Source organism: Patagioenas fasciata, chromosome 1 (genome assembly GCF_037038585.1).
Source record: "Patagioenas fasciata isolate bPatFas1 chromosome 1, bPatFas1.hap1, whole genome shotgun sequence".
NCBI lineage: Eukaryota > Metazoa > Chordata > Aves > Columbiformes > Columbidae > Patagioenas > Patagioenas fasciata.
This window is the reverse complement of record NC_092520.1, coordinates 148,971,355-148,997,522: the sequence shown is the minus strand read 5'-3', so window position 1 is coordinate 148,997,522 and position 26,168 is coordinate 148,971,355. Positions and strand designations below refer to the sequence as shown.

Here is a 26,168-nt window from a genome sequence, read left to right as displayed (position 1 = left end):
TTTCCAGGAGTAAAGAAAGGTTAATTTCAGCTCCAGAAAGCAGCAGCAGTGACATAGGCCCTTTATCTACCATGCCTAGATCTCTCTACAATGTCATTTGTAGGTTCTCTCTGGCAGTGAAATGCATCCAGCTATAGCACTGCATTGCCTCTTCTTTCTTCATACAAGCAAAGGCAAGAGAAAATTCATTATCCAAAAAGCTTCATAGGATTTTAATTGTTCTTGAAATGCACCTCAGAAGTCAAAGATACCTTCATTTTTTAAAAAATTGGTTATGGAAACTAGCTAGATTGACAACACACTTTTTTCATTCAATGTAGTTTTGATATTAGGGGTTGTCAACATCTACTAAAAATTAAAGCCAGCTGGTGTTTCGCTATGGTCTACTATCTAAACCAGGGGTGTCAAATTCATTTTTCACCAGGGGCCATATCAGCCTCACAGTTGGAATAGTTACATTCACACAGCCCTAAAATTACATTCAGACCTTTGAAGGTGACCACAAGGCTGATGTGGCCCCCAGTGAAAATTAGTTCGACACCAACATAAATCAAAGTTTCATTACTTTTTAAAATACACTTTGTTTAGTTAATTCAGCAATCTTAAGCAACCTCACATTCCAACATTTAATTTAGTTTAATTTTGCTGATGTGCACACCTGCACATTACTATGAAGATTCCTAGGCAGTTTACAAGTTTCTCCAACTGACTGGAGACCCGCCTTTTTCCTTACTGCATCAAAGTCTTGTCCACCACATAAGCCATCCATCTTTCCATCCTATAGAAAAATAAGAGCCTCATCTCATTAGGAAGCATCTTGCATTTAAAATTTATGGTAATCTACACCAGAAATTCCAAGGCATCTTAACATGCTTGAGATTATTCCAGTACTTGTGATAGTTTGTTATAGTAAATACCATGCATAGTTCAGTGCACAACACCTACTCATGCTCAGAGTTACTTAGTGAGGCAACCAGGTTTTGTACCACCACCAGACAAGATTCTGCTCAGTTTGAGTGTAAAGATCAATCAAGCTGAAACACCTTAATCCCATTTTGTCACCCAGTGCTCCATGTTACATACTCTTTTAACTTCATGTTCAACCTTCTGTTTGCGCTCCCGCTTCTAGGCACAAGAACATCAATTTTTTTCAGTTATGTCAAGTTGACTGACAATATTTAATTGTTTGCTACAAGTAATATGGAATGAAGGGATTTCTGCTTTCTTTAAGAGACAAGGTAGTCATGCTGACAGTATTGTGTACAAGAGAATTGCTCAATTCCTTTATATTTTTTCCTGAAGTTTAACTCTAAACTCATCATTGTACTGATTTAACTAAACTCTACTTTGCCTATCATCTTATCTATTTTACACTATCAGAGTTGTTCCTACCCAAGCACAGGTGAGAAAGAACATAATGTAACTATATGCTAGCAGCCTGCTCAGCTGTAAGCCCAGCAATAGCTTTCATTTTACATTTCTAACACAAACTCTGCTATTGTTAGGCTCTCCAGGACAGCAGTATGGCTTATGCATTCATCTGGAAATACATATTTAAGCCTCTGTACAGTTGGTATTGCCTGATCTAGATGTTAGATCTCTCTTGAATCAGCAGCTATTTTAATCAAAAGCCTACAAAATTACTGAAGTGCTATTTGCATGCAGCCACAGACAAAGTATTTGATCCCTCGATGAGTCATACCTGCTTTGTACCGATAACAGTGGACAGAGCCAATAGCTGGGGATGTAGTTAATTCTTCTGTCTTATGCATAAAGCAGTTATTCAAGGCTCAAACACAGCAACACTGTGTTGATGTAAAAAGCAAAGCAGACTATCTCACTCTTCATATATAAAGTTTAACTGCCAGAATTATTTTCCCCAAGAATGAAATAGGAGTCTAAATGTAGGCCTACAAAATGCACCTTATAATGCCTGTGCTAATAGATAGCTTTAGTCCAATGCACTAGTGTCAAAAGCTTATGACAGGTAATACTACATATGCCAACTCACTTCTTTGGGTTCCATATCAAACTTCTTTGGCCCCATCTGCTCCTTTGGCCCAACACTTGCAGCTCCCCAGGATTTCGGAGGGTTCTTTAACTGTTGTGATGACACTTGCTGCTGCCTGTCAGATTTTTCCCAGGCCTCTCGAGTCTCCTGCTTCTTTTGTTCCGGCTCCTCCCTAACATGTGCAGACCAAGCCTTCGCAGGCTCCTGCTTCTTTTGCTCTGGCTCTTCCCTAACAGGCATTTCCCATGATTTCACAGGCTCTGGCTTCTTTTGTTCTGATTGCTCCCTAGTTTGGGTTACCCAAGGTTTTGGAGATTTCTGCTTTTGCTCTGGTTCTTCCTTAACTTTGGTTACCCAAGGTTTTGGGGACTCCTGCTTTTTCTGTTCCTGCTCTTCCCTAGTTTTTGCTACCCATGGCTTAGCTGATTCCTGTTTCTTCTGGTCCTGCTCCTCTCTAACCTTTGCTACCCAAGGTTTGGGGGACTCCTGCTCCTCTTGGACACCTGCTACCCAGGCCTTTGGAGCTTCTTGCTTCTTCTGTTCTTCCTCCTCAACACGGGTGTTCCAGGGCTTTGTAGACTCACGCTTCTGCTCCTCCTCTTTACCACGAGCTTCCCAAGGCTTTGGAGAATCTGGTCTTTTTGGTTCTTGCTGCCTAACACGAGCTTCCCAAGGCTTTAAGGTCTCTTGTTTCTGCTTCTGTTCCCGCTCTTCAATATCAACAAGCATTTCCCAGGACTTTGGAGGTTCTTGCTTTCTAGCACACTCAGCTTCCCAAGATTTGGGCTCTTCTGGCTTCTTCTTGACAGAGTATTCTGCTTCAGGCAAATAACGCCTGTTGAGAAACTATATAGACCAAAGAAACTTAATGGCTCCCAAGAAAACATTTGGCTACTACAGTTCAGGTCAGTTAAGTTAGGTCACCAAGCTACTAAAAATTTCTGACTAAAAGCAGACCCTAGACAGTTCAAACACTAGCCATAAAAACCTACATGGAAAGCCATGGCTTTATCCTACAACACTGCAGACTAGCTTTGCTTGGCATGTCACAGAGAAGCATGAAACAGTCCTGAACCACTCAAGTGAAACATACTTGAGCTGAATTAATTTATTACCCTTATCCTCCATGCTAACTGATGTTCCTAGGCAGTGACAATATCAAATTCAACCGTAATTTTTAAAAAGGTACCTCTCCTCTTAAGAATCTAAAGTGCTGTGGGGTATTATATTAGTAGATGTTCTGCTAAGTGTAGCACCACTACCTTCCCCAAAAATCTTTGGCCCTTTGGAACTCCAATAACCAAATATAGCTATCATTCTTAATGGAGTTTAAATACTAAAAAGTCAGATTGTCAGATTTAGTACCACTAGACTCCCACAACTCCATGCTGTGTTTACTGTAAGTCCAAGAGTTCAATGAAGATGTCCTGAAGTTTTCCTGAGTTACCACTTTGTCATACAGAAGCAGCGTGTGTGTGTGTGTATATATATATAAATATATGAAGTGAAGGATGTACAAGGCTCACGGGTTGAGATTTATGACAAGTTATCAGAAAAGTGTCAGTCAGGTAACAGTGTTACCAGTAGGTTACAAAAAAACTTGTTCTAGAGTATACCCACTGGTGGGATACATGGGAAACATGGATTCAGCATTTTAAGAACCATTATTTTCACTTAAAAAAAGGACACCCCTCCCACCTTTTGAATCAAGTCTAATGGTTTTTATGCTATTGCCAGTTGAAGCTTGAGTACTTAACTCAGGAGTCTGAAGGGCTGTTGAAACAGGTCTACACACCCCTGTGCACAGAAGTCTTTCTTGGGAATTCCTACTTTTCTGACAAATCAGAGAACAACCTACATCATTCTTAACCCCACCAATATCAACCCTGCTACAATAAGCTTAGCTTTTAGAGACAGCTTTAGTAGATGAGTATCTTCTCTATCCTATAGTACACAAAAGATCAGCATGTTTCAACTCTAAAGGCTGATGCATTGGTTTAGGAAGGAAAATACCAGAGCATTAAAGTACTATAGTGCTTCATGTAGTCCTGCCCCATTTATCCCCTAATACCCTAGAGAAGCCATAAATTTGGGGTTAGAATTAGAAATGCAACCAAGTCTTTAATGTTTCATACATAAAGCAACACTTAAGCTGCTGTTTCAACTCCCTTTTTAAGTTTAAAAAAGGGTTGTAGAAGTGCAGTTATATTTCTGATAAATCACAATACTAAAGGAAAGCAATTAGCAGTGAAGTATCTTACCTCCTGTGGCTGTATTTCAGACTTCATAAGCTCCATAAGGGATTCTAGAGAAAGGACATTAATTTGTTTCAACTGATCGAATGCAGAAAGGCAGACCAAACAGTGGCAAGTCTTTAATTCTATTTAAACAGTAGTACCAATTGCTAAACCAGATATTCTGAAAGGTCAGCTTGTCAGTCAACATGCTATTTTTAGACAAGCTTTTATTTTCTGATTTGGTTTTGCAATTGCAGAAGTTTAGAGTTAAGCAAACATTCTGTAGTATCCATAATTTGGTTATTGTAATATGTGATATTCCCTACACCAGACAGTTCTCACATCTTCAATATGGAGACTTGCTTGGAAGGCAAAAGCATCCTATTACTATCAATTAAGGTTTTTTTGTACAATATTAGCCATAATAGGGCTGCAAGCCTCACATGTTTCATTTTAGTTACTACATTGCAAGTAAGCTACAGCACAGGATTAGATTTAACATCAAGCTATGCAAAGTAAATGCTCAGTTCAAGCTTATCCCAACATTATGATATAGAAATTGAACCGTGTAATATTCCACCTTGTTCTTTGACAGACTCTCCTTTTGACATCTGTCTTGTTCTCTCAGATTTTCTATTTACTTCTTCCAATTCTTTCACTGGCACAGTGGTGCGAGGAGTTGGAATACTTTCAAAGTAGCCAGAGTCTAGAAGTTTGGATAACAGGTCTTTCATGTGTTTATCTGAAGAGTAAAAATCCATGAAGATATGACAATTTGAAATTAAGGGGTATTCAGATTACAGATCAAGACTCTTTCTCCTTTTATAAAAATTGCAACTTCTCCAAGTTCACACAGCTTCCTGAGTTATAGCAATAAAATGTTTTAGTAAAGGAAAGTATATTAAACTGCTTTATACATTACAATTGAAAACACCTTTGCAAGGCAGACGTAAGACTGCAGGTTGTGTTTAAATGCACACAAGGTAAACACTGAGCCACCAGGTCTCCCACATGTTTAAAAAGGGCTTTGTTTACCATCTATAAGCTGGCCAGTGCTGATACTAAAAGCACGTTGTGCAGATTGTAGCATAGGTAAAGCTATACAAAGTCACTATGGAACTGCCCTGCAAGGCCCTATTCCCAGTGACAGGATGCTAAGTCTCAGAAGAAAAAAATATTAACTGCAAAAACAGGCAGGGAAGGAGAAAACAATACTGTTCCAGACTGAACTTAATCCTCTAAAGTTCTAGAAAAGCCAAAGTTGACATGGTTGAAGAAAAACTTAACTGGGTACTCAGAGTCACTGTCCAGTTTCCTCCCTTATGCAAAAAAGAGACAGCAGCTGAGAGGAGAGAGTAAGACCTCAAAAACAGCAGTGATATTAGAAATTCTTTCAGAAGACCTAGAAACAGGGCAGCCTTGAGAACAGGACAAATATTCAGAGAAGGATCACTCCTACCAGTGACCACCATATGAACAGGAATAGAAGCTAGAATTTAATACAGATATAAAAATCGCCTTCCAAGGCAATGAATGCTAGTAAGTCATAACAGCTTTATCTGAAGTTTAGCTTTCACACAGAACAATGTAATACTGACACTGAAGTGATAGAGATACTGACAAAATAGTCACAGAAGCTCTTTAGATGATAGCAAAAAAACTACAAAAGTATGGAACCCAAGATAATGAGGCAACTATCAATTCATGTCAACAGATACAAGCCTAAAGTTACTAGCCTGTGGCCATACAAGGTCACCTTGCACTTTGCCCAGAACTGTATGAAAAGAGTTAACACTTAGTTGTCAGTTCAATATCTGTATGTGGAAATTAGGTAGGGAACGTCAGTGCTCTGGTCTAACAGTTTCAACAACATTTATTTTCAATGACAAATGAAAGATTACTGCTGCCTAGTCATTACAAGATCAGCACAAACAGGACAAACAAGGTCTGTTTGCAATAGGAAAGACACTACAATTCAAGTAACAACAGCTTCCTCACAAGCAAGTTCTCAATAGGAACACAGAACATGTATGAAGGCTTACAATCAGGATTTTTGAAACTAAGCCACAGAAGGAAGAAAATGTGGAGTCCCACAGATTTTTGTACACTTGAGAAGTGAAGATACTTGCAACAGGTCAAAGACAGACCACACTGTGCATGATTAGAGATCACAGCAAGTTCCAGCAATAACTGTCCTTCCTTAGTGTGGTATCCTGCACTGTAGTCAAAAAATCAGTATGACCCTGGAGTTCCTACAAAAGGTAGAATCTTCAGTGCTGTGGGACTTTCAGCCTGGGGCCACTAAAGCTTTGTAATATACATCAGTATACTCAGCTAAGCATTTCATGGCTGGGTAGAGTTTTCCAATCTTAACCAATTTGCAGACAGCTATCAAAAAAATTCCCACTGCTGATTCTGTGAGGTATTAATGCATCAACTTTCAAATGACTATCATTATTCCTCAAAGAGGTGCTAGGATGTTGGTAGAAGAGTAAGTCTTTACTTGGACAAAGAAAGCATGCTGTTTTGTTTTTGATCTGTACCAAAACAACCCAGAACTTGGAACATCCTTGGGTAACCAAGTTACACACAGCACTTGAAAGTGCTTAACTTAGTAGCCTTTGATGTATATTCACTGTCTTCAAGACATTTAAACAGCACACAAATTTCAGACTTCTAAGTTATTTCTCTAGACAAGACACTCACATGTTGTTCCAACCACAGGTTTCTCACTTCCTTCTAGAAGGTCCCAGAAGTAGAGAGATGATTGTTCCATCTGGTCTTCAACACTAAAATAAATGACAGCTTTACCAGGTGGAGTCATAGCCAAGATCAAGTCTTGTAGTAACCCAGAATCCCTCATTTTAAGACACTGACTAATGTTTAGCCTTCCAAATGAAGGCTGTATACATAGAGTGAATCCTAAGACCATTATCCACTACTGAAAGTGATTGATCTGTATCTGTTTGTACATGATTTAATCTAGCAAATAGCAGCTCTTTTGTTGGTAATTGAGGCAGATTAGAGAGCCTAGCACTATCCCACAAAATCAAATCCCTGGACTTCATTCCAAGCCAGGATTCCCAGACAGGGAAAAAATTGCTGTTTATTTAGCTGATCACCTCGTTTATTGGAGGCACAGGTGCAGGGGCAGCCATCAACAGCTCCTGCCACTCTCAGTTATTGAGAACCTTTGACACAGCTCCATGACCTCACCCCCTCCAGAAAATGGATTTGGAAGTCCACCATGAAGTTTAATATCCCAAAGGCAAGGATTATGCTTCTCATGGAAGTGTAATACAATGAGGATAAGCTAGAAATAAAAGTTACTTCACTGGGATGAGACTCCTGTTGTGTAGCTTTTTATAAGCAGCTGTTCTTTAGAAGTGAAGAGCTACGGTTAGGCAAGTTTAGCATATGACAAGTGATTGGAAGTTTTAAGAACTTAAATCATATTTGAATATGGAAATAACACATCCAATAAAGTGTTTCAACTTACCAGCTAGTAACTACTTTTCCCACATATAAATACAATTCTTACTACACTGTCTTAAAAACAGACAGGCTGTCATGCTAAGCTTAAGCTATCATAGTTTAAGTATGGTGCCAAGGTAGCACAGACAAACATTAGATCTGTTGACAACCCATTACCTTAAAAAGTACAACATTTAGTGCAGAGATATCAAACTCTGGTTAAATTTTTAAAACTACTTTGAAGCTAATAGCAAGATAGCCTCAGGACTACCACCTCATGTTCCTTTGGAACAAAGCAGCACATCTGGATCATCATGAGAATGTAACATAGAACAGCTCTCCTGTGTTTACCACACTTTTTTCACTTCTTGAACAGTGAAACCTCTGTGAAACAGCAGAGCACCAGCCTCCTGGCTTACAATGGTATTTGACCACCTCCCCTCAGCCCCACAAGGAGACAGAAGTCGGCAGGGCTTGTATGTGACTTGGACAACTGAGGCTGTAATTGCTGCAGCTTTCCTTTAACACACTGAGTGAGGTAAATCTGCTACATTCCTAGTCTGACACTAAAGCAAGTGTACTGAACAGAATTTTAATTAGTATCCCAAAGCATAATATTTCAAGACATGGTAGTGTCAAACAGCAGACACTTATTGTAATGAATGAAGCATACCAATTAGATAAAAATCTTGAACTTACCTCAAGTTCTCATTTCTTTCTGGACATGTCAGTTTTGCAAATCTTATGAGGTAGTCTAGTTCTTTAGAAGGCAAGTATATTGCACCATTCATACCACCTTTGAAATCTTTTTGAACATGCTCTTGAGTGAAGTTCTGCAGCACATACTGGACTTGAAGTATTGTACGCAGTTTTTTCTTCTCTGCTTCAAGCTTCAGTAGACTCTCCCTTCGCTGAGCCTTCCTCTGTGCTTTCAGCAGCTATTTCAATACATGAATTCAACAGTTAAACATAATGGTTTAGTAACAGGATTCTAGGATAAAACGCACAAACTTCTAGTATTGATCACCTCATCTTGATCGAAATGACTGATTTTAGTTAGATAACAGAAGCTTCTAACTCTTCAGATACCCAAGATCTTTCCAGCTCCTCCTCTGGAAGAGCTCCCCATTTACCTACTAATTTCTCTACACATATAGCTTTTAGTCAAACTTGATACTGGTAGCTTCACCTGGGATATGCCTTTATAACATTTAGATCCTGGTTATGGTGGCTAGCTGTTCTACTCTAACAGTTTTCACAGTTGAATATAAGGAACTGATAGAATTTATACCAATCCACAAATCCAAGCCTAGCTGACCATTTATCACATGAAGTTAGTGATTCAGAAGTTGCCTCAAATTTTTCCTAGTGAGACAACTGCCTCTTGACTTTTGAATACTTCAATTTAAGTAATACAGCAGAATCCTACAGTTACTCTTATTTCTGTTGGCAGAAGACTGAAGCATTCAAAATAAACAACAAAAGTTACAGAACATACACGGCCCTCATGCATTTGAGAAGCTTCTCATGTACTAATAAGTAACTGCAAAATTTAAAATGCCTCAATACACGGTATCTTAAGTTTCTTTGCAAAAATCTATGAAAATTTTGTTCTCTAGAACACACTGTAAAAAATTTAAGGCTGTTGTTGCCAGAATAGCCCCTAGTGTTCCACTAATGGGTACTGGCTGTAGACACTGGTAGAGCCAAGGAAAGAAAAAAGTGGGTTAACTTCCATACGCAGCATAACTTCAAGGACAAACACTAACTGGTAGAAGTTAATCCTGGATTACTAAAAACACCTACAAAAAGATACCCTGGGTCATAATCCTTCATTTCTGATATTTTACAGGCAGCTACACAGCAAAAAGCAATAGGAAGTAAACTAAGCTTTGACATTCAGCACAGTAGTTTACATTCAACATACAATGACTAAGGGAAGTAAAAAGCAGCAACACTTCTGAAAAGGCTCTTAAATCTCTGCTCACATAGAGCTTTGAGGTATTTACTGCACTGCCTGGAATTACTACATATACAAGATAAGCCTCTATAGCAAAATTGTTAGCATCTCAGTCAACACCAAGACAAGCCATTTTACTAGTCCTTCAGCAGTCTGTAAGAGGTACAGAAATACCACCAGAGCAGTGACTAATCATGTTTAGCATCCTCTGTGCTACCTTGGATCAGATCTTTTCATAAGGATAGTATTTGCTTGAGCCAAGAGACTAGTTTCTCCAAAGATAAAACACTTGTTTACACAAAATTAATGTATGTAGTGCTTTAAACCCTGAATATTAAATAAAGCACTAATTATGTGACTTGCCATAATTAAGAGACAGCTAACTACAGCAGAGTAAGTGGCAAACTCCACAAGCTTCAATAAAACTTACTGAGAGCTGTACTTCTCACTGAAACCAAAGTGACTTAACCCCAGCACTTTCCCTCACTGGAAACATCAGAACATTCAGTTTGGAAGGGATCTTGGGATGTCATTGAGACTAGATTGTTTAGCAGGGGTGTCAAATTCATTTTCACTGGGGTTAACATCAGCCTCACAGTTGCCTTCAAAGGGCCAAATGTAATTTTAGGACAGCCCTGGTTTGTGCAGTTAAATCTTGAAAAGATACAGGGACAGATTTTACTGCTTCTCTAGGCAGCTTGCTCTAGTGCTCAATCACGCTCAGAGTGATCCTGTTCCTCCTATCTAGTTGGAACATCTTTCAATTTACAATTATTCCTTCTCCTACCACATCTCTCAGCAAAAAGCCTGGCTCCATCCTTTCAGTAATCTTTTGGGTATTTGAAGGTTAATATTGCATCTCCTGCCAAACCTTCACTACACCAGGCCCAACAAGGCCCTTTCTTCCAGGCTCTCCACACAGGTCTCATGCTCTAGCCCCCAGCCATTCAGAGGCCCACCACGGGACTCACTGAAGTTTATTTATAGCCTTTGTGTACCAAGTGACCAGACCTAGACAGAACTAGTCAACAAGCACCAAAATGCTCCTAGTATTCTGTGTATTGGCATATAAGCGTAGCCATTACAAAAGTAGCACAAACTTTGTAGTTACCTCCTGACAGTGTCAGGAAAAGCATTTCATACTTACATCTTGGCTAAGTCCTGAAAAAGTCTTCTGAAGCTCCTTGGCAAATTCCAAGTTGTGTACTACTTCATCATACTTCTCTACTGCCTCCTACAAAGGAATAGATAAAAATATGGTTTTCATGCTTAAGACTACTGGTTGCACCTCAGTCCCCTTGTACTTCAGTTCTCCTTGAGAACTGGTGTACTTCTCCAAAATGATTTTTTTTTTAGAGATACTATGTCTGTAACTGGTACTTTAAATTTAGTCATTAATATAACTCATCCATGACTGTCTGAGGTGCAACACAAAGCCAGCTCACACCACCACACAGATATCCTACAAGTTTTTCTGTATTAGACTTTCCAGGCAACATCTTGTGCAATACTTGGTGCACTAATGTTGAAAACAGGAAAGCCTGGATACTAGTTATTTCATGTTTCTTTCTGTTCCCGTAGGTAAACAACTACTTAAAATCAGATGCTGATATGAAAGCCTAGAAAGACTACAGGAGATGGACAACTTCAGCACTGATCTTTTACCCTGATGCTTAGCTGAATGTCTTCACAGATAATTTCTACAAACTTCAGAAAGAAAACAATATAGAAGTCATACTTTGAGAAAAGTATTTCAAATTTAGTTCCACAAATAAAGCAGTATTCCTGTCTTCACTGATGGCTTTCACCAATATTTTACTAACCAGTCTTCAAAAAGACTATTTAAAGTAGATAAAGTAGATTAATTGCATTTTGATATACCCTATTTTTGAGTTTTTCCCCACTGAGGAGTCAGTTCATTTTTATAAGTCTCCTTGACAGCTCTGGAGATGGCAAAATGCCATAGTTCAGGCATGCTGCCCATATCCCCATACCATAAGGCATGCTGGGAAGTAACAAGTTAAGTTTCATTTCAGCTACTCACATGTGCTTTACAGTCAGTTTGGTTTATGCTCATGGCATGATATCAGAAGTTTTTCTAGAATGAGCCACTCAGTCTAATATAAAGCTCTTTCAAACTAGTGTTAGTGTTGGTAAGTGTTTCATCAGTGCAGTGACAAAAGCTTAATCTACTGTCGCAATAAGATCTGGGACATGTGCAAATTCCATGTGTGTTTCTAAGCAACTGGAAAACAAATTACACATTCATTTGTTCAATCAGTTCAATTGTTCAGTTACTTGTATTCACTTATTTGTAGTTTACTAGCTATTACTAGGCCTAAATGCTACTCAACACAATCAAGTTTGACTTACTCACTCAGTGTTTGAATTACACTCACCTGGTAGCTTAAGTTGTCCTCACACAAGTTACCAAACAACTTCTAAGGACAAACTAGAAAATTCACTTAACATGTGGGAGAAGGACTTCTAAGACCTTAATACCCACACAGGTGAGGAAGATTCACAATTTAACACCAACAACTAGACAGACTGTGGCAATTGTGCTTTTAACCATGCAAACCCCAGAGTAAAACTCCCAATCTGAAAGCATCAAGAACAGTTAGCACTGCTCTGGTAAGAAGCTTTAACTCAGCCTGCAGGAAAGCAATAGTTTCCTTTTGTCAAACCTGTTATTAACAATAACAGCATGTTGGAGCAACAGTACCAAGGAAAGTCTGCTTAGCTGGCTAAACAGCACAATATTATTAGTGAGAGCATCTAACTCCCTGGAAGCTCCTATTTTTTTGAAACAAATGTTTCCTAAGTAAGGCTAGCACACATATTAGCTCTGGCAGGCAGGCAGTACAAGTAATGAGTCTAATCCAAACTGCTTACAAAACAGGTTCATTACCAGATGTGCACTACTTCTTTTGTCTGAGAAACAATGAAAAAAATAGACAAGCTATATTAGAGCTACACTGTATTATAGGCAGTCAGGTTTCTTTAGGCAAATGTCCAAGCTATTAATGACCTGCTCTAGCTTCAATCACCAGGTCCCAGTATTTGTACATACATTGAGAATTTGCATCTGAAAGGTACAAATGCAGTATTTCTGTATTTTAACCACTGAAACACAGCTCTTGACTAGATTATTATTTAAATACTGAGTTGACACACACTTGTACAGTAGTCATCTGAACAGTTTATCACTGGTCAGTTCACTAGCAAGACTGAATTCTCAATTTTAGAAGTTTGAGACCCCAGAAACTGGACTAAAAATACTAATTCTAAAAAAGTTAAGCTCCACTGGGGATACTGAAAGCCAGTAACCAAGTTAACTGCCATTTTCTTAAGTGAGTGCTGCTGCTGGACACATTTCCAAGAAAAACATCTATGGAATCCTTCACCTCCATAGTTCCCCACATCTTAATTTCACTTCCACCTAACAGCTCTTTGCAGTCCAGCATGTATAACAAAGATGATTAATCAAATTTAGAAATAGCTTTAAAACTGTTTCAGACTATGCAGACTTACACAGAATACTGTTCAATAGTGTCGCTGCCAGTGACAGAAGAGAACAGATTGTATTTAACACCTATGATGTAAACACAAAAGGCTCTTGCCCACCTGATTCCAGGTTGAGTTTAGAGGAACTAAAAGGCTGTCATCCTAGTTCAAACCATCAAATTTAATTAATTTACTTCTGCTCTTGAGATGGTAAGACACCACAGATTTTGTAATTAAGTGCTAAATGATCATTCACTCCAATAGGTCTACTCTACTTTTAAGTAGCAACTTATTTTCCCTCTTGGCCCATTTATGTCTAGTTCTTCTTTACAAATGATTCAGAGTAAGGAAATTGCATTTGTGTTCTCACACTACTGCACTGTGATAAAGCCAACACTCAGTGAAGTATTTTTCCAACTGGTTCATTAGCACAATCAGCACTACCACTCAAGTGTCAAGTGCCCTTTACCACACAATTGTTCTTTAGCATGTCCATGAAGTACATTTTAAAAATGTGATTCCTAGATGACTAGCGCAGTAAACCCTTTGGATTATGTGACACTGCTACTCAGACTCTGCTTCAATTCTAGAATCCATTCTGGTCCAAGACAGAAAAAAATCCAGAACCACTTTTTTAACATCAGGCAACTTTAAGCTAGCTCCACCAAGCGGATAACATTTGTTGATTGGTGATCTCACATCCTGGCATTCCAAACTCTAGCAGCTCTCGGTACAAAACAGACATACTGTTCTAAGAGCATGTGAGAGTGTTGGCAACTCCCAGCTATCTAACAGCAGCACTAGGACAGGTATTAAAGTATTCTAAACTAAGTCAGTAACTAGATTCTTGTATTAGGGAAGCCTTTAGATACCACGCAAGTTAGACCAGAATCTTCCCTTCTACCATCAGGGACTGTTTGTCAGTTGTACTTCAACTGCTACTTGTAACCAACAGCACCATTCAGCCAACAGCCTATTTCAAGTAACAACTGGTAATGAAGAAGTCATGAGGATTAATTAGCTACCCAAGAAGACTTGAGGTTTAGCTTCTGACACCACAATGCCATATAGATGAGGTGCCTACAGACAACTCATCAAGAAATAAAGGTGAAGCTGAAAGTCTATAGAGCAAAGATAAACAAAGACCTTCTATTACTTCAGTACACAACACAAAGGTTGAAGTAGGAGACTTCCAAGTTTATGGGCTCACTGTTCAGCTTAACTAGCAACAATTTTTATCCATTTGGTTCTGTGAATAATACCATTGCAAGCCTTCAGACACTACTTCTGTAAAACTACACCACCACATCTTTCAGCAACCTACCTCCTCTGACACATCTGAAGTTTTCAAAGACACCCACTCCTGCACAAAGCAAACTTACCAACTGGTCTTGATTGAGGGCTTCTCCCTTCTTCAGTCGATCTTTGTAGTCTTCTAGTTTGAGCTGTAGGAAAATCCAAAGTAAAGGTTTTATATTGATTTCTGTCTAACGTGGAATATGGGGTAAGAGTGAAGTTACATATTCTTTCTGTATTTTAAGTCACCTGCACACTGCAACAGAATAGGAATTTTAATACTTCCTTTCATTTTCAGGAGAAAGGAACAAAGAAGGTTTTGCTATGCCACTGATTCGGCAATCTCAGTCTTCAGGACTGCCTACTTACCTATCTTTCATTCCTTACTCACTACCTTTGTTTCATTTAAGAAGTACTAATGCACTGAACCTAGATCTTTAAGGAGCTCCAAAAAGATCCAGCGTCCTTATTTTAAGTTAAGCTTTTTCAGCTTTTCCAAGTCAGTACTAGAATTTAGTTATGTTATCCTTGAATAATCATGCCTATTTTTCCAGAGCATGTCTTTCAAAATTTGGCTTCAGTTATGTCATCAAGATTTTATAGTGCCATTTCCTAAGAAAGTGGACTAATGTCTTTAGTGAAGAAATAAGATTAATTTCCAATACACTCAGTCTTTAAAACTACACTAAACTAGTAGGTATTACAAGCTGCTGTATATACATAGGGATAAGAAAGGGGAGTTCACTGCCATGAAGCTGAAAACTATGTTTTGTGTATCTACCCACATAGCATTTTACTGACACAGAACCTTTGACTAGGAATACTTTCTACTCACTCTAGTAAGTCCCACTTTCATTTGCTCATGAGACCATACTGTCATTCATGTGAAAGTCAAAGATACTTGAGAAATTCACAGCAGTAATATTCTTTGACAGAATTAGAATACAAGAGACTGTTGGTTAATTACACAAAGAAAACATGCTTATCTCACATCCTTCAAAATTACAGCATGATGCATGACATGAGACAGCAGTAATACTGCATCTGCTGCAGGAAGGTCAAGTCCCCTAGCCACATGGCTAAAAGCCTGATCTACTCGCTCTCCTCACCCCAAGACATAACACAAAGCTTTTCACACATTCAGAGAAGCACAACATATTCATATAATTGTTTTACTTATAATCCTGATCCAGTCCAGAAACAGCTTACTTTTTTGGGAAAATAGCATTTTCCCAGTTAAAAACCAGGTACATCACCTTCAGTCACCTGCCAATCAACTGAAAAATCTTGGAATGCAAAAGCCTGGGCAGCTATAGCCACAATATTTTACACATGTCATTATCTCAGTTCTTTTTATTATTAACATTATTCTGCCCCCCTCAGAAAAGCACAGTTCAAAGCAAGAGAGCTGGCTTTGGAGGCTTTCTGTATAAATGCTTTTTAGTGAATAACATTCAACTACATTTAAAATACAGAAGTCAAAAATTTATACAAATTGAAGGGCAATACATACTTAGTAGAATTTGACGTTTCCATGAGTCATAGGAAACTGTTCTAATTTCCAATTTTACATACACCTCTACACCCTAATATTAGATGCATTTAATCGATAGAAGAAATATGAAGATTTCTGCAAGAAATCAGTTTCAAGTTATAATAGTTCTGAACTGATGCAGTCTATTAGAGAAGCATCCCCAGTTTTGATCAATGTTCAGTTACTTTTGCTAACTACTGGACATGCACTGTAAAGCCAGCAGCTGAGAGCAGGTTTACAGTCAGCTGCAATCCTGATTCTCCAAAGCTATAATGTTATGCTCACACAATGTCAAACGCAATTTCAGAACAGAGTAAAGGACACCATTCTTTACTACTCAGGGGTAATAAATGGTAATAAAAAGCCACTAGCAAATCCACAATTCGGTTCTTTCACAGGCTATTTAAAAAAAATCCATTATTATCATCTATGTACATAGACAATTTCATTCCAGCTACTATAAAATAGGCAGTGAGTCTTACAATTAGCAGTTTAAATGTGTTCTATAACAAAGAAAAAACAAGTTACCTTCTTTTTCTCAATGTTCCTGATCTTGTGTTTGAGGCAGATAAGCCCATTATCTATGTAAGTCTCATATGCCTGGGAAGGAGAGGCTGCCGAGTTCAGCGCAGACTGCAGGGGGCTGGAGGGAGGTTGGCTCTCCCCAGACGGGTTCACCTGCTGCTTGGCCGCCTTCATGCTCTTGTCCTTGCCCTCCTCTGACCAGCCTGAAGGTGATGATGGGCGACAGAAAGGGGCTTGGGAAAGCTGCACCATTGAAATGGATGGAGCTGCAAAGAAACTCATTTTATTTAAATCTCTCTCACCCTACCCTCTCTCCCCCCCTTTTGGTTTTTTAAGTTACATCTTATCACACCTTCAGAAAATACAGCCACAAAATTGCGCCTCAATAAGAATTCATCACAGTCTCTCACTCTTCTCCCTCCCCCTTTAGGAATATCTGTAGCAGGAATTTCAAAGCAAGGCAAACTTTGTATTGTTTGAGTCTCCCCACCCATCCAGACACCAGAAATCCTTTACATAGGCAGAATCAGACAGCACAGGGGATGATTCCAGAAACCCAATATAGTGTCCATATAAAACTAGGCGGGTTTCCTGCACACATCACCCACAAGGGAAAAAACTGCAAGCAAGCAATTGCAAATCATGCTGCCAGCCTCACATCCATGCTGCAGCCTGAATCAAGATGTGGAAGAGGCATGCCTGAAGGTACAGCCCCTCTTCTTCCTACCCCCATTCGATCAGTTTTAGCCCCTCACGAGCTTTGCGGCAGTCCAAGCAAGAATTACAAAATTAAACACATTTCAACTGAAGCAAAAAAAAAAGCTTAATAAAGCAAGCAGCACGCTAAGTTACAACAGCATCATTCTTCACGAGGAACTGGTCTCTGCCTACGCCCATCCAAAAGATGTGCCTGTGCCACGGCAAGACACCAGCCTTGATGGGAGGGGCTGGGCTTTAACCTTGAGCAGAGAATTTCTATCAGGGATGCCCCGCTACCCTCATCTCCAACTCCCCACACCTGCTCCTGGAAAGCAATGACACCACATTTCTGCCTCCCTGCCCTGCGGCACAGCAGCCTCGCGGGCACCAGCCACCCGCACCGAGCGAGGAAAGGGGCCGAGGAGGAGAAAACCCGCATTTCCCCGGGACGCCCGCTCAGCCCCCGCCGCGGGCCCCGCCAGCGGGCACAGAGCTGCCTCCGCACCCGCCCCGCCGGCTCCGAGGCCCGGGCTCGGCCCTTCATCACGCCGTTGCCAGGGACGGCGAGGTAGCATCTCCCGAGGAGGCCACGGCGCCGCCGACCCCCCGCCGCTCCCTGAGCACGGCGGAGGAGCGAGGGGAGAAAAAAAAGAGCATCAGCAGCTCCCTCCTGCCCGAGGAGTCACCTCCTCCGACACCTCCCGCGCCCGTTCGCGTTGCCGCTGCGGTGGCCGCCGAGCTACAGCCGGGAGGAATCACCCCCAGCCCATCCCCACATCACCCAGCTCCCGCCTCCCCGCTCACCTCGGTGCCCGCACACGCTCAGGCCCGCCCTGGCGCCCGCCCCCCTCCTGATATAGCGGTGGCGGAAGGGCGGGGCGGGGCCCACCGCGGAGGTCACTGCCCGCCCCCCGGCGGCCGGCACCGCCTCACCTGCCTCCTACCGCCTTCCCGCCCCGCGCCGCCGCGCCGCACGTGGGGCGGGGCGGGAGCCGTTACCCGCTAGCGGGTGTGAAGGGGCGGGGCGGGTCCATGTGAAGGTCAGGCTGCCCCCGCGGGGTGCGGCCCTGGGTTCCCTGGGTTATGGTGATGAGGCGTCGAGCTCTAGCGCACGTTGTATTCAGCTGCAGAAAACTTGCATCTCAACCAATAGTTGTATATAATCAGTAAATACATAGCAAATAACTGCTTTCTGCTCTTCCTGTTTCCAAGATCAAGAAAGGGAAGAATTTTATGCAGAAAATCTCAGTTCACACAACAATCTAATGAATTATGAAGGGAGTGGAGCATCTCCCCTATGAGGAAAGGCTGAGGGAGCTGGGTCTCTTTAGCTTGCAAAAGAGGAGACTGAGGGGTGACTTCATTAATGTTTATGTAAAAGGTGAGTGTCACGAGGATGGAGCCAGGCTCTTCTCGGTGACGGGCAATGGGTATAAATTGGAACACAAGAGGTTCCACTTAAATTTGAGAATAAAACTCTTCTCAGTAAGGGTAACAGAGCACTGGAACAGGCTGCCCAGGGAGGTTGTAGAGTCTCCTTCTCTGGAGACATTCAAAACCCACTTGGATACATTCCTGTGTAGCCTCATATAGGTGTTCCTGCTCCATCAGGGGGATTGGACTGGATGATCTTTCAAGGTCCCTTCCAATACATAACATTCGGTGATTCTGTGAGAGGGGCTCTGCCAGAGCCTGGCATGGGCAAGAGACCTGAGCAGCGGTTGTGGTAGGAGGAGGGGAACAGGGTGTCCAGGGAGGGCGCAGCCTGACACCAGCTTCATATGGAAGGGACATGTGGTGTGGTACCGCCCCGTACCCGGCTCTTTCAGTAAGGGAGAGTTCTGCACAGGCCTTCAGTGAAGCCATGACTAGTGGTGTGTATCATGGCAGCTGCTCAAAACAGCAGGCCCAGGGCAGGCTGGCTTCTCGCTGCAGGCAGCCCTGAGAAAAAAGCCTCCTTGCCCCGGTGCAGGGGGAACCCAGCCTCTACCTGCTCACAAGACACCCTCTCACTAGTGTGGGTTGGGTGGCTGGCAGGGCAGCGACAAATGTTGATCTGTGCCTGTTTGAACCAGCAGAAGGGTTCCTCCAGGCCAGTACAGGGCCCCTTGAGGAGACTGGCAGGGCTGTGCATCATCTTATGTAACAAAAGATGTGTATGTCCTCTATAGATGCAACTCTGTCATGTAAACACATGACAGCTAGTAAAAACACTTACCTATTGAACATACACAGTGAAATAATCACAAACTTTTGTTAACCTCTACTGATGGCTTAGGCGCCACGCGAGGTATTGAAGGTTGGAAGACTAGAGAAAACAGACCTTCCAAACACCAGAGGACTAAGCTGGAATGATGATTTCTTTTTGTGGCCATTACCTCAAAAAGCAATAAATAATACAGCGAGTTTGGAGAGATTCTGAAAGTTGTGAAAGTTACGAAAACAGAGATAATGTGAAAGAGACAAAAATGAGTCAGTAATGAAAGACTGCAAAGGCAGGTTTTACAGAAAACAAAAGGTGCTTATGTTGTACACAGTATCAAATCAGAGAATCATTTTGGTTGGAAGAGACGCTCAGGGGATAGGAAGAGCTCAGAGAAAAGAAAGTTTGCATTTAAAGTAAACCCAGGCAAATGATAAGTGATTCAAACAATAATGAGGATTCACAGAGTATCACAGAATCGGATTCAACCATATGGAACCACCTGTGGCATCCACAGTCTCCCACTTCTCCTGGTTTAATCACAAGTCTCAAAATACTTTTTTAGCTCCTATAATAAGGTCACTTTATGAGGCGGGTTTTCGTGTCTGAGAAGAAATGCTAATGATTAAGACACGGCTTGTGTCTAGGGTCAGCGACATGCACCGAGAAGACCTTCCAGTAGATTTCTATTCTTTGTGTGGTTTTGTTCAAAGCTACCACTGATGGGCTAGATCCTTGCAAAGTAATTATAAAATGAATGATCAATTAATGCATATATTATTAATAAGTCATAATTAATGTGCAGACACCTGGGACTATTCTATAAATTGTAATTACAGTTTCCAAAGTGCTTTTTAGTGCGCTTTTACAATTATGAAATTGTATAAAGGAGGAAAAAAATGAAAGGAAGTTTCATAGAAGCCAAATCCATATTTAATATCAAAGGATATTTGAACTTCATTTTGAAACAAACACAGAATAATTATTTGAGACTGATGCTATGTGCATTTATAGCATACGTGTGGTCTCAAGAGTGCTTTACAGAGTGTTATTAATGTGGCAAGATCAAAAGCATCAAAGTTAGGAAATGCTGGGACTAAACACAGCCTAAACGAATTAGTTAAATGCCATTTTGCAGATCCATTGTGGGATATCTTTAAGGAGATGTGTTTTCATAGTCCAGCCACACATCAATCACAGGCACGGAGTCCTAGGTACTTGGCATTCCCAACCTGGGGATCTGTGCCTTTTGCTCCAGAAGCAAAAGGAGTTTGCACTTTGATGGCTGAAAAAAAACCACAAAGTTCATTTTTTCATGTTTGACTGATTGTGCTTATCCCCTCCAAATGGGACTGCCCTGTTTTTTTTTTTTTTCCAGTGCCAGCAGTTTATCCCACTCTCATTTTTCTTGTGTTCCTATTTCCACTCCTGAATGCCAGGCTTGGTCTTTCTGCCCAGATGTGCATGCTGTCTAAGTCACAAGCTCCTTCACACACAATTCCAGCCCTTTTGCCCAACCACTTCTAGTTTCTCTACACCTGACCAGCCTACCAAACCCCTTCCCCATCTCAGTGGCACCCGCTGTCCCCCTGCCTCCCTCCAGCTACAGCAGGCCAGCCCCCAGCCAGCTGTGATGACAACTGAGACCACGCTCCCATCGTCATTCCCTGCCATCCCTTTTATTGCTGTATTGTGAAACACCAGAAGGTAAATGGATGTGCCGAATAAGATCAGCTGCTTGTTAACTTCAGGGGAGAGAGACATACGGTAAATGTGTTGAAAAGATTATAGTGTCAGTCGTGGAACATCTCTCAGAAAAGGAAGGCTGAGGAATTCTGGCACCAACAAGGGATGAGTACATTAGCTCTCACAAAGAGGAATATTAGTCAGAATTACACCCAGTTTATTGGAAGAACCTGGAGGATCTTAGGAAACAGGTTGCTACAAGGCTATGCTATGCTGCAAGGAGTTTATTAACATGCATACCCTGTGGCTACATGTCTGCTGTTCAGAATTTGAAACCAAGGAGTATGGTGAAAGGGTGCTTCACCCAGTGTCTGGTATTGTCTTACATAAGCTGCTGCACACTGCAGTGATCTCTAACTAACTTTTGCAAATGCTTCTTAAAGATATAATTCTCCCTTTACGCTCCAGCTCCTTGTCTTCTATGTTCTCATCGCAGGATCCTAGTTTCAGTTTTCTTGTGTATGAACTTTTTCTCCCTCCGTCTCACCACCGTGTTCAATCCTGTCTAGCAAACTGGTTCATATTCCTGCTTTTCTTGCGCAGCCAGTGCCAGGCACCCTTTCCAGTTCCCAGCCAGTTTTAATCTCCTCAGTGCTCACCTTGCCAGAATTCTTTATTTTATTGCCTCCATTCCTCTAATTTTGAAGCTTTTTCCCCCGCGCTTTCTACATTTTCATCAGACATTTTATTCTTCCATCATTTTCAAGGGAAAGAGGAAAGGGAGCCACGAAAGTAAGCAGCAACAGTTACTCTGCCTGGGAGCAGCCATTACAAGCTTAGTCAAATTTCACCTAGGTAGCTCCAGGCCAAACAGAATATGTTTAATTAAAGCCTGTGTTAACACCTTTAAGATCTGTGAGGGAACGGTGTTATGCTCCCTGGCAGAAGCATCTTTGGAGACTTTACCAGTTCAGCTGAAAGAGTTCTCTGTGGAGTATGTGCCAGCTGCCTGCATGTATGCATATTGCACAAAAGCCACTCCTTGACAGCAAAGTTGAAATTCCTGTTCCTAGGCTGTGGGTTTCTGGAATTTCCGTGAAAGTGCAGAAAGTACCCTTTGAATTGCTTGGATTTTAGTCCCGTTCTTGAAAAAAATGGCTAATCCAGTGAGTCTCAACGCAGTTTGAGGCAGAGACCTAGAACAGAAGATTTCATCTAGAACTGAAAAAGCTGTTAAAGCAAAAGCAATTTAAACAAATAAATTGGGAAGTGCTGGGCAACATTAGTAATAAGAGGGGCCAGCTGAGAAGGGGAAAGGTGTTCAGGTCTAAGTAGCACAAGCAGCATCACCTGCTTCTGTAAGTTTCTCTGTCCTCACTCAGGACTTCATCAAACCTCAGCTGCACAAGGGGAAACATTGCAGAGCAGGCATTAACATGGGATTTCTTTTTGTGTGTGTGAATGAAAAAGTCAAAAGAAATCCACTTGTTTCCAAGGGTGAGGTTAAAGGAAGCATTTTCCCTTAAAGGCTTTACATTAGGGACTGGCACATGAAAGCAAGTTTGTTATTTGTGTCAGAGCATTTCTTTTTTGACTTTATCAGAAGTCTTGGAAGTTGCAGCTCACCCCTGTGCTGGTTAGGTTTTTTAACAGTTAAACTCTCTAGAGTTGATGTGCAGAGATCATGCAGACTGTAAGGCTTTGGATGACTGCTGTGAGGACCAGCCTAATTTTTAGGAAGGGAATCATGCTCTTACATTTTTTGGGTTTCTGCTACTGACTACACAGGCAAGAAGATGCTTCACTCAGATGCAGAAGAGACAGAAGGGAGAAAGATAATATATGGGACAGAAGACTAGTCTCAGTCATAAGACTGTTGGGGAAGCCTGGGAAATGTGACGTCAAAATATTAGCAAGTTTGTAAAATTAGGCACTTAAAAGTTAGAAAATAGTAGAAGAAAATTTTCCTGAACCAACATTGATCCACTTCATGTTGTGTCTATCTGTTGGCATTTTGATAAATCCTTAAAGTAACACATTTAATGTGGTTTTTCCATAAACAAAAACAAAACAAAAAACAACCTCCCCTCTGTAGAACAAAACTGAATTGTGCATTAAAACAGTCACTGAGTGCAGGATCCCTACCTAATTTTTGCAGCATTTAGAAGGCTTACAGTGAATGAGGAAAATTAACTGAAGGAAAAGGCGCGTTTGTGGATAATGCAAGTGAACGCTGACCTTTAAGCTAAATTTATCCCTATCTTGGCTACAAACTTCTGAATAACTATATGGATATGATCTGCATTTTCTAGATGGCTTAGGATCTGACTGTAAATACAGAGCATTCACAGCTGCAACTAGCATAAACAGAGGGGATGCTTTGAGCATAGTATAGTCCTTTGCATACAAAGTATTCTGGAGAATAAAGCATGCACTCAAAGTTAGTAGCATCTGTGGCAATTTCTCAGTGTCCTAACATCTGCCTGTAGGAAAGGGAGATAATCCCACCTTCACCATTCGCAGAAATGCTGATAAAAAGCTGCCCAGTCTATTTCCCCATTCGAAACCATGTCCGTTTCCAAAGCAGACCTTTATTATTTAGTTCTGGTAGGTTGTGGGAAAAAGTGTTTTGTGTTGCTAAATGTAAGCAGAGTTCTGTGGTGGGAAGAGTTTATTACAAATAGGAACCGTAGAACTACACGTGCTTGCTGCTCTGCACAGGGATTAATGCCGTGATACTGGGAGATGCCTTCCCCTGCTTCTCTGGCACTGCCCAGGTAGTCAGGTCCTTCTTTGCTTCCAAAGTAGCTATAAATTGCTCAGCGACCCTGTCCTTCCAGTGCAGCCCTGGAGAGCCCTTCGATGCTGCAGGTCTCCATGAAAATATTCTTCTGTTATGTTGTATTTCTCTGTTAGAGCACATTTGCTATGGTTTTCAGCCCTACTCAAGTAGCTTCCTATTTGTCTTTTAAAACCTTTCTCAAACATCTGGGTCCTTCTTTTGCAGGTTTCTGAGTTCTTACACAAGCACATTTTCTTCTTATTGAATTTGATTTGCTTTCTTATCCAGCGACTCGGCTGCAGGATCCTGAATCGCTAATGGCTCAAGTCTCTGTGTAGCAGAAAATCTCCTGGCATCTCACAAGCATGAATCTCTGGCTGGCTGTACCCTTAGAATCATAGAATCATTTCGGTTGGAAGAGACCCTCAAGATCATCAAGTCCAACCATAACCTAACTCTGGCACTAAACCATGTCACTAAGAACCTTGTCTGTAAGCCTTTTAAACCCCTCCAGAGATGGTGACTCCACCACTTCCCTGGGCAGCCTGTTCCAATGCCTGACAACCCTTTCTGTGAAGAATTTTTTCCTAATATCCAATCTGAACCTCCCCTGGTGCATGACCAGGGGTGCATGGCTCAAGAATGTGTAAGTCAAATAGGTCTTAAAAATGTACCAGTCTGGCTGGTTTGTTTTCTTTATTCAGTGGGTCATCTTAGGTACGGTTTAGATAGTAATGATTTAGAGAGCTTAGAAGCTTTAAAGGCTTTCATCCTATGAGCAATAACCCTGACTCCTCCATAGAAGCTAGTAGAATTTTATTATTCCCAGCGAAATAGTAATTACAGATTTATTTCCTTCTTATTGCCACCTAACCTCTTTGATCTCAAGCTTTTCAGGTAGACCTGTAGAAAATATTTTCACTTGTGTTTCCCTTTGGATCTTACTATGTCACAGCGGCATTCTGGGACTCAAACTTAATTTTAAAGTCTGATTTCAGACCATTGCAGACTATCCCTGCAATCTGGTACCTTTCTCTGCATCATTACCCAATATGTTGTGAGCAAAGAAGAAAAAAGGCCTTACTTTCTGACTTTTCCTCATTAGAAAGAAAGGATGAATGGCAGAAAAATTTACATTCCTGAAACCTTTCTGTGGACTGAACTCGGGACTCCATTTATGTGCCCTGATTTTTTTGTTGTTTTTTTCTTTTTTGTTTTGCAGGTTCTGAGCAATTTCCTATGCAAAATGTAATGCACCTTTATGTAACTGAATAAAATCAGAGCAGAATTTGGCAGCTTCACAAAGTGCTATTATGAGATTCAGTCAGGAGGGAAAAAACACACAACATTATTAGTGAAGAGAGCTTGAAGACTGTAGAGATTTTTATTATCAGCTTATTTCATGACTCCATTTTCCTGTAAAAACTTACAGTTTACATGAAATAATACAGTATTTATTTGGAAAGATGTTAACAGAAGTTTAAAATGCATGGTAAGTAAGAAATTATAGAAAAAAATAATAAACCAGAGACCCAAAACAGCTCTCTGGTAACTTTATTAAAGTGGAGCGGTGTTTTCTAAAAATGTACATGTGTGCTTAATTTTATATCTCACATTTTCCCACAAAATCAAAAATACTAATTGCATCAATACAAATGAACAGAAGTATAAATGATTATAGGATAGGGCCTGTGTTTCTTGAAGACCTCCAATGATTCCTTGTAGAATTCAAAGTATGAAAAACAATTTTTATCATAGTCTTCCTTTTTTTGCCTTTTATTAAAATCTGGGCTGGTTATTGATTTGTATTCTAAAAAGATATTATATTTCTATTGCAACCATGATTTTCTTAGACACACTAGTAAATAAATTGCTCATAAGTCTATAAATATATTTAAAAAAACCAGAAATTGATTTTATCAGAAATAGGAAAACTGTTGACAATTTGTAACGGGGCTTAAACCACTCCAACAGGCTGCCCAGGGGGGTGGTGGAGTCTCCTTCTCTGGAGACATTCAAAACCTGCCTGGACACATTCCTGTGTAGCCTCATCTAAGTGTTCCTGCTCCAGAAGGGCGATTGGACTAGATGATCTTTTGAGGTCTCTTCCAATCCCTAACATTCTGTGTGATTCTGTGTAATTTCACAAATGTCTTAGGCAGCTAGCAGACTGCATTCATACAGGAATCCTGGTAACTTGGGTCTTGATATTTTTTATGCTATTAAAATAAATATTGGACATGTTTTAAATCAC

General features: G+C 40.8%; 1 protein-coding gene across 4 annotated transcripts in view; it reads right to left on the bottom strand.

The window, feature by feature from the left end:
• The window catches only part of CAPRIN2 (caprin family member 2), a 35,593-nt gene extending 17,476 nt beyond the window's left edge, over window positions 1-18,117 (bottom strand). The window contains exons 1-10 of one of the 4 annotated variants that reach the window (XM_065841869.2): window positions 16,548-17,534; window positions 14,572-14,634; window positions 10,830-10,916; window positions 8,422-8,660; window positions 6,955-7,037; window positions 4,829-4,990; window positions 4,273-4,316; window positions 2,012-2,857; window positions 1,084-1,125; window positions 659-778 (exon numbers count right to left, since the gene is read on the bottom strand). In XM_065841869.2, the coding sequence (XP_065697941.1) occupies window positions 659-778; window positions 1,084-1,125; window positions 2,012-2,857; window positions 4,273-4,316; window positions 4,829-4,990; window positions 6,955-7,037; window positions 8,422-8,660; window positions 10,830-10,916; window positions 14,572-14,634; window positions 16,548-16,826 (1,965 nt within the window). In that variant the 5' untranslated portion in view covers window positions 16,827-17,534. Of the gene's footprint in view, window positions 1-658; window positions 779-1,083; window positions 1,126-2,011; window positions 2,858-4,272; window positions 4,317-4,828; window positions 4,991-6,954; window positions 7,038-8,421; window positions 8,661-10,829; window positions 10,917-14,571; window positions 14,635-16,547; window positions 17,535-17,929; window positions 18,013-18,047 lie in introns of those variants that run through there. The other 3 variants (XM_071817275.1, XM_071817269.1, XM_071817286.1) reach the window with 3 other exon arrangements.
• Window positions 18,118-26,168: the final 8,051 nt, after the last annotated feature.